The sequence below is a fragment of the Zootoca vivipara genome, chromosome 1 (genome assembly GCF_963506605.1).
Source record: "Zootoca vivipara chromosome 1, rZooViv1.1, whole genome shotgun sequence".
Classification (NCBI taxonomy): Eukaryota; Metazoa; Chordata; class Lepidosauria; order Squamata; family Lacertidae; genus Zootoca; species Zootoca vivipara.
This window is the reverse complement of record NC_083276.1, coordinates 44,908,808-44,921,640: the sequence shown is the minus strand read 5'-3', so window position 1 is coordinate 44,921,640 and position 12,833 is coordinate 44,908,808. Positions and strand designations below refer to the sequence as shown.

Below are 12,833 nucleotides of genomic sequence, written 5' to 3'. Positions count from 1 at the left end.
TAGGTATAGGCCGGTATAGGAACTGTTATGAAAGAAAATAAGAACTAATCTTTTGGAAACCGCATGCTTATGTACTAAATCTAAATAAACATAGTTTGTTCCAACGTTATCCCTGACTGGAGTGAGTGGAGAGATTACCAGACATATACTGGTTGGTGGCAGCGGAATTAAAACGTGGTTGGTGCAGGTACCAACGGACCGTGAAACGTCTGGGGGTTCTGTGCAGGTTGAGGAAACCGCCACAGGGGGTTATTTAGGGAAAGGGTTATGTACATCTTTGTATCATCCCCTTCCCATTTTGCAGCTCAAAACCAGAGCCTCCAAAGGCGGCTGATTATTATTATTATTATTATTATTATTATTATTATTATTATTATTATTATTGCAGCTGCTGCCAGGGCTTCCTCACATTTGTGTGTAGTTTGCCTCTGTCTCCTCTCACTGGCTTTTCCTCAGGCCTGTGGATGAACCACTCCCCTCCTCTAACTCACCTTTTGCAGGCAACTTCTTACTTCTTTACTTTCTGCAGTCTTCTCCTTCCCTGGGCCTGCCACACTGTGTCCAAGCAGCTTAGCCAAAGACAGTAACATCAAGTGAAACTCCTCTTAATTTCAGGCCTTTTAAGCGGCAGCCCGAACCACACTTTCCTGTGAGTAAGCCCCCAGGAATTCAATAGGGCTTACTTCTAAGTAAACATGGTTAGGATTGTGCTGTTAGTTAGCCATTGGAACATAGTGTTTTGGAATATACATTGGAGGGCAGGAGGAAGAAGTCTGTCATCACGATAACAATAGGTATTTTTCGTGATTAGCTACTAACCTCTGTCTGGCTAGAACTATTCCCCAAGACTAAATGCTTGTAGAAGATATCCGTTCTTCAGGTGGTAGTGAACTGAAACATCACCTGATGGGGATGTGCCTCTTTCAACCACTCTCCATCTCAATCACTCTCCATCTCTGTAAAGTGGGGTACAATGCCAAATGTATAAGGTCCCAGTCACAAACAGCCACCGAGAGCTACGGTATTTATGGAACTAGGTAATGCCACAAGGGAAGCCCCCTGATTTGCAAAATGGCATGCTGGGTTATAACCATCATCCCATGTGAAGGTGACCAGGAAAAAGAAACTCTCTGGTTGTTAAGCAGCCCATTGTCAATCTCTCAGATAAAACTGACCCAGGAATAGAACAAAAGGCACTGGGAGGGTAAAGGAGAGGATCAAGGTATTATTTGAATCCAGGCTCACCAGTGCTTAACTCAGAACTTCTGAGTCCCAACACACCACTGTCATGGCAAGACTCAGTCCTGGGAGATGTGCAGTAAAAGGAGGAGACAGTGAGCATGTGCAGAATGCACTTTCCTAAGCACCAAGAAACCATGACCAAACCCATAGATCTGGAATTGAGACAACAGGGGGGTGGATTAAGTGTAACCCATTTATTTCAGTTGGGTTACTTATAAGAAGCAAGGCTAAGCAGTCCTTGGCAAACTGGGATCTTTCGCAACATTGATCCCATAAACTGAATAAAGATAAAACCATTTTGTTTTAGTACCTCCGTTCAGTGAAGAATTGCACGCCCTGTAACTAGACTCTGCAATATTAAAAGATATAACATTGAACACCAGCTTTTGATGAAACATACGGTAGTTGGGTGAAGCAGCCCACATCAGTAACACCCCAAAGGAGTTGCCTGAGGAGCAAGTGCCATGAGAAACCAGTCAAGATTCAGAGGAAACACCCTGTTGTGATTACATTCACACCATACGGCTGTGGAATTTGTCATATCATTCTCTGCCAAGATGCAACAGTTCTGGGCACTGCTGAACATGCCATCAAATTATTCACAGAGGCTGAAGTTGTATTTTGCTTACATTACAACACCCAGCCAGGGAAAGTGTGACCTAAGATGCATTTTGCTGAACTTCATCAGCTATTCCCATATGAGGGGAGAATTGGTGTATTGGAGGCCATGCCAAAAACTTCAGAGACACTAAATTAAATTCTTCCTTGAGGCCGTTGACTTGGAATCTGTGGCTCGAACAGGCTCTCTTAGGCTATAAACCATGTCATGAAAAATTCCTGGCCAGAGCTTCTTGCAGTGGTTTAAGAGAGAACTATTTAAAATTTGATTACAACGTTCTTCTCCTTTGTTATGTTCTCATTCAAAAGGAAAATACTCTTGCTTTTCTATGCCATCCCACCTCTCTTCTGCTGGGTTCATAAGGCTACCATGTTACAACTTGTGCTCCTCAAACAGTTCCAGCAGAGAAAACTAATGGAATTGGTTATAGTTATTCATCACACAGGTAGTGAGCACACTGTGGCCTCTTGGACAGAGTTTTGGCTTTGGGTGCTTCCCTAATGTCACCACATTATTGCAGTCTGGAGGGACACAAAGAAACCATAACCTCGGAACATTTGTGGTATTAAAGGTTACAGGATGACAGCAGAAAACTACAGGATATAGACCTATTGCAAACAAAGCAGTGTGCCGCCCCCACCCCCACCCAAGAGCAAATGCTATTGAAAGCATGATTATGTATAACTGCCCATGTAACACCACAAGCACAAATCAGATTGGATTCTCAATAAATAGTCCTCTAACCTCTTCCACAGACTCAACTCTTTTCCTCTGGCAGCATACCCTATGCAAGTGGTTTTCAACCAGTGTGCTGTGGCACCCTGGGGTGCCTTGAATGATGGTCAGGGGCAGCACTGGCTTCTGTCCCCCTTTCCTTCCCTCCCCCTCCTCTGATGCCCTTTCTCATCTCTGCTTCCCCAAGGCTTGCACAGCTGTTTATTGCAGCAGCTCTGGCTACCAGCTCTGCAGGCAAATGGTGCCTCTGGAAGGGGTGGGGTGGCAGCTCAGAGACCAGGGGTGGCGGCAGCAGTTGCCCAGAGGACTCCCAAAGAGAGTGGAGAGGAGAGGAGGCTGAGTGAACACTCCACAAGGGACAGTGTTAGAAAAAGGGTGAGAGGCTGCCAGCTCTGTAGGCAAGCAAAGGGTGACATAACTGGGCTCCTGAGCCCCACAGGGGTACCAAGATACAGTGGTGCCTCGCAAGACGAATTTAATTTGTTCCGCGAGTCAATTCATTTTGCGAAAAAATTGTCTTGCGAATCGCGGTTCCCCGTAGGAATGCATTGAAATTTCTTTTTTTGCCCATTAAAGGTAAAGGGACCCCTGACCATTAGGTCCAGTCGTGACCGACTCTAGGGTTGCGCACTCATCTCGCGTTATTGGCCGAGGGAGCCGGCGTACAGCTTCCAGATCATGTGGCCAGCATGACAAAGCTGCTTCTGGCGAACCAGAGCAGCAGATGGAAATGCCGTTTACCTTCCCGCTGTAGCGGTACCTATTTATCTACTTGCACTTTGACATGCTTTCAAACAGCTAGGTTGGCAGGAGCTGGGACCGAGCAACGGGAGCTCACCCCGTCGCAGGGATTCAAACCGCCGACCTTCTGATCGGCAAGCCCTAGGCTCTTAGAGCACAGCACCACCCATGTATTGATAAAGAAAGCAAATTGCTGAAGCTGGTTATACTGTCTGGATGTTGTCTTCAGACCTCACTGAAGCAGCAGTCGAATGCCCAGAAACTGAATTAGAAAGTGTAGGGTAACTGACAACATTCATCAAAACCCTCACAAAACCACATGCCTAGATTGCAAACGTGATCAGAACACAGACTGACAAAATCTAGAGTCCATTGCTTAATAATCCATTGTGATTCATCTCCCAGGATAAGTGTGCAATGTGGAAAGGCCACTTCATTTCATAACACCCTCAGAACGTTACATTATACTTAAATCTCAATGAAATTGATGAGACAGTCTCACCAGAAGTTACCTTGTCCCATTGATTTTAGTGATACTTAAGTGCAAGGACCCATTATTTGTGCAGACTTTCTTTGAAAAAGATTGAATGTGGAACCCATTTAACACAATTTGAAAACTTTCCCCAAATATGTTCCCCTTTTACCATGAAAGTCCTTTCCCCTCCCACCCCCACAAATAGGGAGATTTGTAGCTCTGAATTCTTGCAACAATTTTGATTTTCATGTCCCTTGAATGTTATTCCCATCCAAGCCTATTATTGTGGCTTCTTTTGGGGGGGGGAATACAGTATGTATAAACAAATGTAGAGGTTTTGAGAAAATCCTTTCCCACCCCATGACAAATTTATGAAGCCAACTCCATCCATCCACGCAATCTGATGGGCTGTGCAAGACTTGAATTTTGAAGAAACAAATTACTGTATATTCCTGCATATAAGACTACTTTTTAACACAGGAAAATCTTCTCAAAAGTTGGGGGGTCGTCTTATACGCCGGGTCGTATTTCTTATACGGCGAGTATATCCCAAACTCTATATTTTAACTGGAAAAGTTGGGGGTCGTCTTATATGCCCAGTCGTCCAGTCGTCTTATACACCAGAATATACGGTACAAAAGCACTAAGCAACTATTCAAGTCTTTCATGCAACTAAATAAAAGGGGAACCTATCATTTCCCAGATTCCCCAATAGTACACCCTTCCCCCAGCTCATAGCAGTTCTCATTTCCTATCTCTAGCCCATTTTGTTCAGCATCCACATCCACTCACACATCTTGCGGCTATATTTATCCAACACTTTTCCAGGAGGTCAAAGATACAAGGATGACAGAGCTTTACTGATTAGGATGGTTTTGCTTCTGAAACAAATTATAAGTGGGATGCATTTCAAAAAGCATTTATAAATGTCGAGAGCCACAGAACTTAAGAATGTAAGAAGAGTCTTGCTGGACCAAGGAGGGTTGCCTGGAGCCTTTGTTACATATATTTAAGCGGGGAGGGGAGGACATTTCTCTCCTCCCAGGCCTTTGACTAATTTAATCATCAATGTGGGGTGGGGGTATTGTTTGTGTTTGTTACTATGTTGTGTATTTTTGTGTTTTTATATTGTAAACTGCCATGTGATCCTTGGGTGAAGGGCAGTATAGAAATTTAATACATGCAGTGACCAATCTAGGCATGTCCAAATGATGCGCAATCACACATGCATAGCACTGGACCTGGAAGTAGCCCCAGAAGTCATAAAAAATTCACAGAAAGGGTTGGAATGGGGCAGAACAGGAGTGAAATCAAACCATTGGGTTAACATCACTGAATTGACCTCCCCAATGTACAAGCCTGGGCAGCGTGGATGGAAGTCCTGGGCTGCCCAGACAATAGGACCCCCTCTCGGCCTTCTTTATGTGGTCCAAGAAAGCAGAGCAATATGTTTGGCACCAGTTTGGTTGCAGTTGTCGTCAGAAGGAGGCATACAATACGCATAGCTGCCAAGGCTCCTGCCGAAAAATGCGGGGTCAGCAGTGGCGCGGCACCGGAAGTTGCTTCTACGCATGTCTGGACATGCGTAGAAGCAACTTCCGGTGCCGGCACTGCCCGATTTCCAGTGCCCAGACATAGGCAGAGCGGCACCAGGCGTCGCTTCTATGCGTGTCCAGACATGTGTAGAAGCAACTTCCGATGCCGCTCTGCCCGATTTCCGGTGCCCAGGCATGGGCAGAGCGGCATCTGAAATGGAGCCTCTGGCAGGTAGGAAATCCGGGGGATTTCTGGGATTTTTTTCTATTCGGGATAACAGCGGGAAACGGATTAAAATCCGGGGGTTTCCTGCAAAAAACGGGAGACAGCTATGACAATACGCCATCCAACCAACCATCTTAGGGACTCCAGATTTGTGTAGGGTTTACTCCTTAACCTTTTCTTTTCCTGAAGATACCCTGCAGGGCAGCAGAGGTTTAGGATCAGAGTTTTCCTTCTCCTAGATGGGCTACCCTCCCAGGTTGGCGAGCCCCATGGACCCCATCTGCCTACATTAAACAGTGGCAATTGTCACTTGCATAATTGCTAACACAGCAGAGCTGTTGCTTTAGCATAATATTTTGGATTGGCTCATGACCACCATCAGATTGCGACAATGTGCTGTTATTCTCCATCCCAGCTGCATCTCTGCCGGCACATTGCTCCACAGACTTAAGCCTCAAGACTCTTTTTTTTTTTTAATGATTAACATCTGCTGAAAGGACTACTCAATGCCAGACTCAGCAAGCAGGTAGCTATTAAACTCCAGTGGTTTTTTTGTTTGTTTGTTTTTTTAAAGTACAATTATCTTCATCTGTACTTCATCACAGTGCAGGTTTAGATCAAGGCATAATCATATTTAGGGGTCTTTTTGTTTCCTTCACCAATGAGACTCCTCAGGTTTCGTTCAGACACACAGCAGCCACCTCCATGCAAATGAACTAGTCCGGGCTGGCTTGGACACTTCTGTGTGACTACATTCTTCTTCTTTTTTATTCTTTGTTTTCAGGCCTGTTAAGCCTGGCGATAGTTTGAGGCATGTTAGTTACTAAGCACATGATGGCTGCTGATTTCATCAGCACAAACACAAAAAGACTCTTGGGGCACCGTAATGACTAGCAGATACAGGTATATTGCGGCTTAAGCTTTCATCTGCTATGGTCCATTTTGTCAGGTGCATGACGTTATCCCAAATTTGTGTGTGTGTGTGTGTGTGTGTGTGTGTTGGTACACATATGTATTCCACATAAACACTGAGTTGTACCCAATTCTGCGAGCATGACCAGAAGGGACACTTGCCCCAGTGAACTCTCGACCTGTCTCCGCACTCTCAGCTCCTGCAACCCTCAAAAGGCCATTTCTAGTGTTCATGGGGTGCTCAGTGTAGGCTGGGATGTGGGACAGGGCACTACTGGAGATGGGGTGTGGAATAGTCTGCAATCAGGCAAAAGCATCTTTGGTCAGCAGAGAAGAGCAATACCCTGCCCCACATCCCAGCCCTTTACCAAGGATCCCTGAGTTAACTGAGGAGAGGTTTTTGGAAGGTAGCATGGGAGGAAAAGGGTGGGAATTCCCTAGTGCAAGCAACGTTTACGCTAGCATTCCCAAGGGAATACTGGGGAGCCTATAAAAGAAAGTGAACCGTCATTCATTTTGTGGTTGTTTGCTGATTCTCTCTCCCACTGAGATCAGAATGGAGATCACCAACCAGGAGGAAGATTGCATTGGTGAGACTGCCTACGGACCATACATTTAAAGCACATGTTTTCCCCAAAAAAATCCTGGGAAGTGTAGTTTACCCATCACAAAGCTACAATCCCCAAGATTCTTTGAGGAGTCATGTGCTTTAAATGTATGGCATGTACGTAGCCTGGGGCACTGACCACTAGTAGTATAGCAGGAACAGAGGGGAATTCTATAAAACTTTCTTAGCACTTCTCATGAGCAGGAACCGCAGGAGATTGGGGGAGGCGGGTAACAAGGCTGGTAGGAAGAAAGGAGGTGAGTTATCCAGGGATGAAGATGAGCTGGGGGACAAATTACCATGTCTTGGGTGAGCAAGGACTTCTCTTCAGACTTGAGGGGGCCGCAGGGCCTGGAGACAAACAGGTCGTGTATGCAGAGTAGTGACCAGAGGAGGAATGATTGCTGGGAGGAGCACAGAGGGAAGAAATACCATGATGCATCTGCAGCAGCTGCAACAAAGCATGTCTCTCCCATATTGGTCTCCACAGCAGGTGCTGTAGCCATACTACAGTTTGACTGTATGTACTCCCAAAGGCACATTCCTCCACTGCCTCCTGAGGCAGGTGGATGCCAACTGTCCCAACTGTCCACACTAAGAGGTCAATATCAACAACCATCAACAGGCAACCAACAGGAGACACTGCAGAATCCAATTACGTACAGGGAGTGATAGGAACATCATTTAATCCCTGCCCTCCAGGGTGTTAAAATAAGGCAATGACACGCAAATACTGTACAGGGTGGAGAGAGACACCCTACTGGAGACAGACAGACAGACAGACAGACAGACAGACAGACAGACAGACAGACAGACAATGTCTAAGTTTCCAAAGCAAGCAAATGTAAAAAGTCTTAGTTGTTTATGGCTGCTTGATCCTGCAAGTTTTGTCCAGATAAGTCCAGCTTCCCTTTCTTGATCAAAGGCAGGCCCAGGAAGGAAAAGGAAAAAATAGAAGGTGAATAAAGGAGGGTCAACAGAGATTTGGGGTCAGAAGGGAGGGAGGAGAGGGTTGCACAAACTGTCTCACATATTACCTTCTTCACCACCAGAAATAAACCTCCCTTGAGTCTGTTTTTTCTAATGCAGACAAGAACAGGTAAGTGGGTGTGCTGCAAGACAGTCCATTTTTATCCAAGGTGGGCATTTGCCCATGCTTAGCCTCCCCACCCCCCTAGAGCCCAGGTTCAGGAATCCCAGCCATCCAGCCCTCTAGATGCTCCCTGCCTTTTCGCAACGTGTGGGCAAACAAGGTGTTCAGCGGCAGAAACAATACAATGGGCAGCCACACCATTGGCTGAATCCCAGAAGAGAAGGAGGGAAAGCGGAGAAGCGCCGGAGACACCCAAAAGGATCTGCGGATGCTATTGTAAGAGGGGAGGAGGAGGAGGAGGAGGAGGAGGAGGAGAGAGAGAGAGCACTGGGAAATTGAAAACAAACAGAAAAGGGCCCCCAGTGCCTCCAGTTGGGAACTTCAAAGTATTTCTTCCGAGTATCCGGCGGGACTGGAAATGCAGTACTTTATATTCCCCACGTGGAATTAATATACGGAATTAGCAGCGCTGCCTAGTTCGGTGTATACTGAAAACGAAGGGATTGTTATACACCAAGGATACAAAGAGTTTAAGGGGGCCGCTGTCATTTAGGAGGTCGAGCGATACCGATGGTGACCAAGAAAACCTTTTCGAGGCCAGTTTCTTTGCAAGGGGAGTGGGGCGCCAGTTGTTTGAGACATCACAATCAAAATGTAGATGCTGCTCGGCTCCCTTTCATTGTCAGGAAGGACACAACGGGGCTGAGACGGATCGCGCTGCGACCCCCCCCCCTTCTCTGGCCCCCTAATGTGTCTTAACTGCCTTTGCCCTCATAAGCTGGCGCGATGCATATTTATACGTATATATGGCTGGTATATATTTATACGGCTTGTGATCAGCAACTTTTTTAGAAGAAACGTTCTATAGTATATTTAACTGCGTTTAACTAACGCGCACTAAAAACAACGACGCAAGTTGTGAATTTGGCAAATGGACAGTAACACCTCTCTCTCTCTCCCTCTCTCCCTCTCTCCCTCTCTCCCTCCCTCTCTCTCTCTCTCTCTCTCTCTCTCTCTCTCTCTCTCTCTCTCTCTGTCCCTTTAAAAGAGCGGGAGAGAGTCGGCAGGGCGGCGAACTCTGGGCCGCAAGATGAATTCATCGACGGGCAGCGAAGGGCTCCCAACGGGTCACGTGGAGGGGCAGGAAATGATTGATGCACAAGGTTGCTGGGCGCCAACAAATTTAATAGCGTCGCGCGAGGAGCTTCTGCTACTTCGCCGGGCGCACACGCTTCGTTTGCACCAATGATGTCAGCGAGGCTCGACTCCGGATCCACCCCCCACGCGCCTCCCGCCCCCTTCCAGGCTCGCGATGAAAATATTGCCCTTCCTTCGAGGGAGCTCCTCGAAAAGAAACTTCCACTCATCCTTTGCCTTCGTGCTCGCGGCTGTGGGCTTGACAAGCCAATGGCCATCGGGGCTTACTTCCGAGTAAACATGCCCGGGAGTGGGCTGCTGCTGCAGCGGATCTGTGCAAGCAGGAGTAAAATACCGACTGACTCGGGTGCAAGGGTTGCATGGGGCAACAGGGAACAGGACCCCGCAGGCAATAGGGAGCAGGGCTGACTGAGCTGTCAAGGAGGCCACTAACTGCTTCACTTGGGGGGTTTCAGCAGGGAGGACTGAGCGACCTCGCCCCCCTGAAACCGACGTAACACGTGCGACTCCAAGCGAGCATAACTCCAGATCACTTCCACAAGATGTAAGCGCATACTGGATCCGGGCTGAGGAGAAGTGGGTTCGCCCTCGCCCAGCCCTCAGTAGTCATGAACAGGGGTGCCAACTTGAATAAAATATTGCGGGGGGTAAGCCCTACCCCGCATAATCGATCACAAGATGCAGCTCACGCACACCATTTGAATGGCAATGCCCATCAACTTTGGGGGGCCCTCAAATGGAGGGGGGCGAAGGGACCTCGGCCCCTAGGAGTTGGCTCCTATAGTCACGAAGCACACCGACTGCTCTAATCTTACCTAGCTCTCAGGTTTGCTATGAAGATTTTTTTTTTTAGTAATCTATTTTCATAAAAACCACGTGCGCCGCCCCGAGCCACTCGGAGGAAGGGCGAGATACGGATGTGACAAATACGGTGTTTTTAAACTTTGCTGGGAAGCTGCATGAACGTCCACCCGCTTTTGGCATAGCTGTCAAGTTTTCCCTTTTCTCGCGAGGAAGCTTATTCAGCATAAGGGAATTTCCCCTAAAAAAAGGGAGAACTTGGCAGCTATGGCTTTTGGCCGCCGACTTTTGTGCCCCGCTCTCCCTCGCCATCGCAGGAAGGGGATCGCTCGCTAATGATCTGAAAATCGCAGGTGCCGCTTCCCTGACGGTCCCTGCTTAGAATTCACTAAAGGAAAGGGTCTCATTATGCAAATATTTCATTCCAGAAAGGGAAAGAGGGGGGAGGGGAGATGTCAGTTATTTAAATATGACAGCTCGCTGTGCATCCTCTCTCCCCAACCCCCACAGCTGTCCCCAATGAAGGCTGCTTCTTCCTCCGGTTTACTCTCCCCTCCTCCCATCCATTCACATCAGCGAGTATCCCCGGAACACCCTTCCGAAATGTGTGCTTTTTCCCGGATCGGAGGAAGGAAGGCTGAAAGGTGGCAGACGACCCGCCCCCCCCCGCCCCCCGGTCGGATAACTTCAGCGAGTGGTAGCGAAGCAGCCCCAAAGGAGCTTCCCTCCCCTCCGCCTCTACCACGCCAGGATCCCTGATCCGATCCACCACCGTCCGCGTTGTAACTGAGCGCCGGTTCCTTCGAGCGCAGAAGTAACCCTGAAAAGGTTAAGGAAAAGGAAAAGCCCCGCAATCCCCAGTCGCACTGCCAAATCCCGCTCTCCCATTAATGCCTGGGGGGATTAAACTGGCTGTGTGTGCTGCAGACCAGAAGGAAAAACCGGGGAGGTTCCGAAGAAAACTACCCGCCTTTAACCACCAGGGTTATGATGGAAAAAACACACACACACACGCCGCCCCCCGAGGTAGTAGGGCTGCCCCCAGAACCTGCACACCGGGGCTTTCTGGATGATCTGGATTCTGGAGAGTAGCCAGATTTCACCCTCAATTGCACCCTGGCGGCGTCCACCGAGTGTATTCATTCCAGAATCGAAACGCATTCCGAGCTCCGGCATCCTCGACTTTTAAAAGCGGGGGGGGGGGGGTCGAACGGTATGTAAAGCAGATCGCCGGACTTCCTGCGCTTTATCAAAAGCAACCAGCCACCAACCCGAGTCATTCATCTAGAACAAGTCGGTCTCTCTCTCTCCATACACACGCATATACAAGTGTAATGGCTAATATGTCCCTACTGTCCTGCCATGAAAAGATCCGTGCTGCCCTTTTGCCAACAACGAGCCAGCCAAACGCTGGCGACTCAAACTCCTTCCCTCCCGCAGCTTTCAAGCCATCCCCGAACTACAGTGTTCTGCAAACAGAAAAGGAAAAAAAAACTCGCGAAACTGCAACCCGAGCGTTTGCCGAGCCCGTCCTTGTGCACCCGGTTCCCACAAATCGATCTTTCTGCGCTGGACGCTGCGCTGACAGCGCTGCAAAGCCAGCCCGGACGCCACGCACAGGACTCTGTCAAGTGCAACGCACCCCCTCGGGGATCCGTCAAAACCTTGCCGTTCCCGAGAGCTGCAAGAGCGTCGGTGCCCCAGCGCCCAGAAACTCCGCTTTCTTTTCACCACCGCAAATCAATTAAGCAGGACGCGAACGTAATAATTTCTTCTTATTAATTACCGAGCGAGAGACTTCGTGTGTGTTGCACAAAAAAGAGAAAGAGAGGAGGAGGAGATAGGAAAGAAAAGAGCGAAGGAGGGTAGACCAGCTGGGAGTCTGGAGACGCCAGGTTCAGTCTGGCAGCATGCATCGGAAAGGCGCCCTTTTTCATATTTAAACCACGCGGAATATGTACATTTTTGATTCCTACTTACGCTTTCAGGGGGTTGTGAATGACAGTCGCCATTTTGCTACAATGTAACAGAATATTGTGTCTCGGAGTTCTAAAGGTTCGCTCAGGGGAAGCGTTCGGCCAATCGAGAAAGTGGATACCGGCCCGCCGCCCAATCAAACGCCGAGGGAGGAGCCAGGGTTCTGCTAGTTATTAGGGGAGCTGTCAAAGCCCAGAGGTCACTCCCTTTCTGTGCAACTGTTAAGAGAGCAGGTCTTAAAGGGGCAGCGACACAGCAAAGGGGCAATCTGCGCTCGAACTTAGATAGCGGGGAGTTTTAAGAGTTTTTAATAATAGTTTGGGTCTTTAAAAGAAAAAGAACAACAACCGCACACGCACAGAGGCGAGCGTGGGGTGCGTGTGCGCGCGGGGGTGAAACATAGTTCGTTCATTGTTTCCATAGCTTCTCGTTTCCCGAAGAGCATCCCCTCCACCACCACCAACTATTCATATGCTCGGATTGGGTTCGTGCCATTTAATCGGGGGGGGGGCGTGTTACATGTGTACTGACACTCACTTCTGCAGTGCACGTTCTAGTTCTTCGGGGTATTAAAAAAAAACGAAAACAAAACAAAACATGGTGGTCTCCATTTTGTTTCCCTTGATCTCCAGCCACTTTACCCTTTAGGTTTCTTGGAACGGCGCTTGGTAATTACAGTGACTTCAGGGCAGCAGCAGCAGCACCCTTCCCC

At 48.2% G+C, this 12,833-nt stretch overlaps 1 protein-coding gene across 4 annotated transcripts in view; it reads right to left on the bottom strand.

Moving 5' to 3' along the window:
• DPF3 (double PHD fingers 3) overlaps positions 1 to 12,198 on the bottom strand; it is a 197,609-nt gene extending 185,411 nt beyond the window's left edge. For all 4 annotated transcript variants that reach the window (XR_009557490.1, XM_060273692.1, XM_060273700.1 and 1 more), the window contains exon 1: positions 12,125 to 12,198. Coding sequence is in view for 3 of the 4 variants with exons in the window: in XM_060273692.1 (XP_060129675.1) it covers positions 12,125 to 12,156 (32 nt within the window). In the remaining variant the exon portion in view is untranslated. The remainder of the gene's footprint in view (positions 1 to 12,124) is intronic.
• Between the last annotated feature and the right edge of the window lie 635 nt (positions 12,199 to 12,833).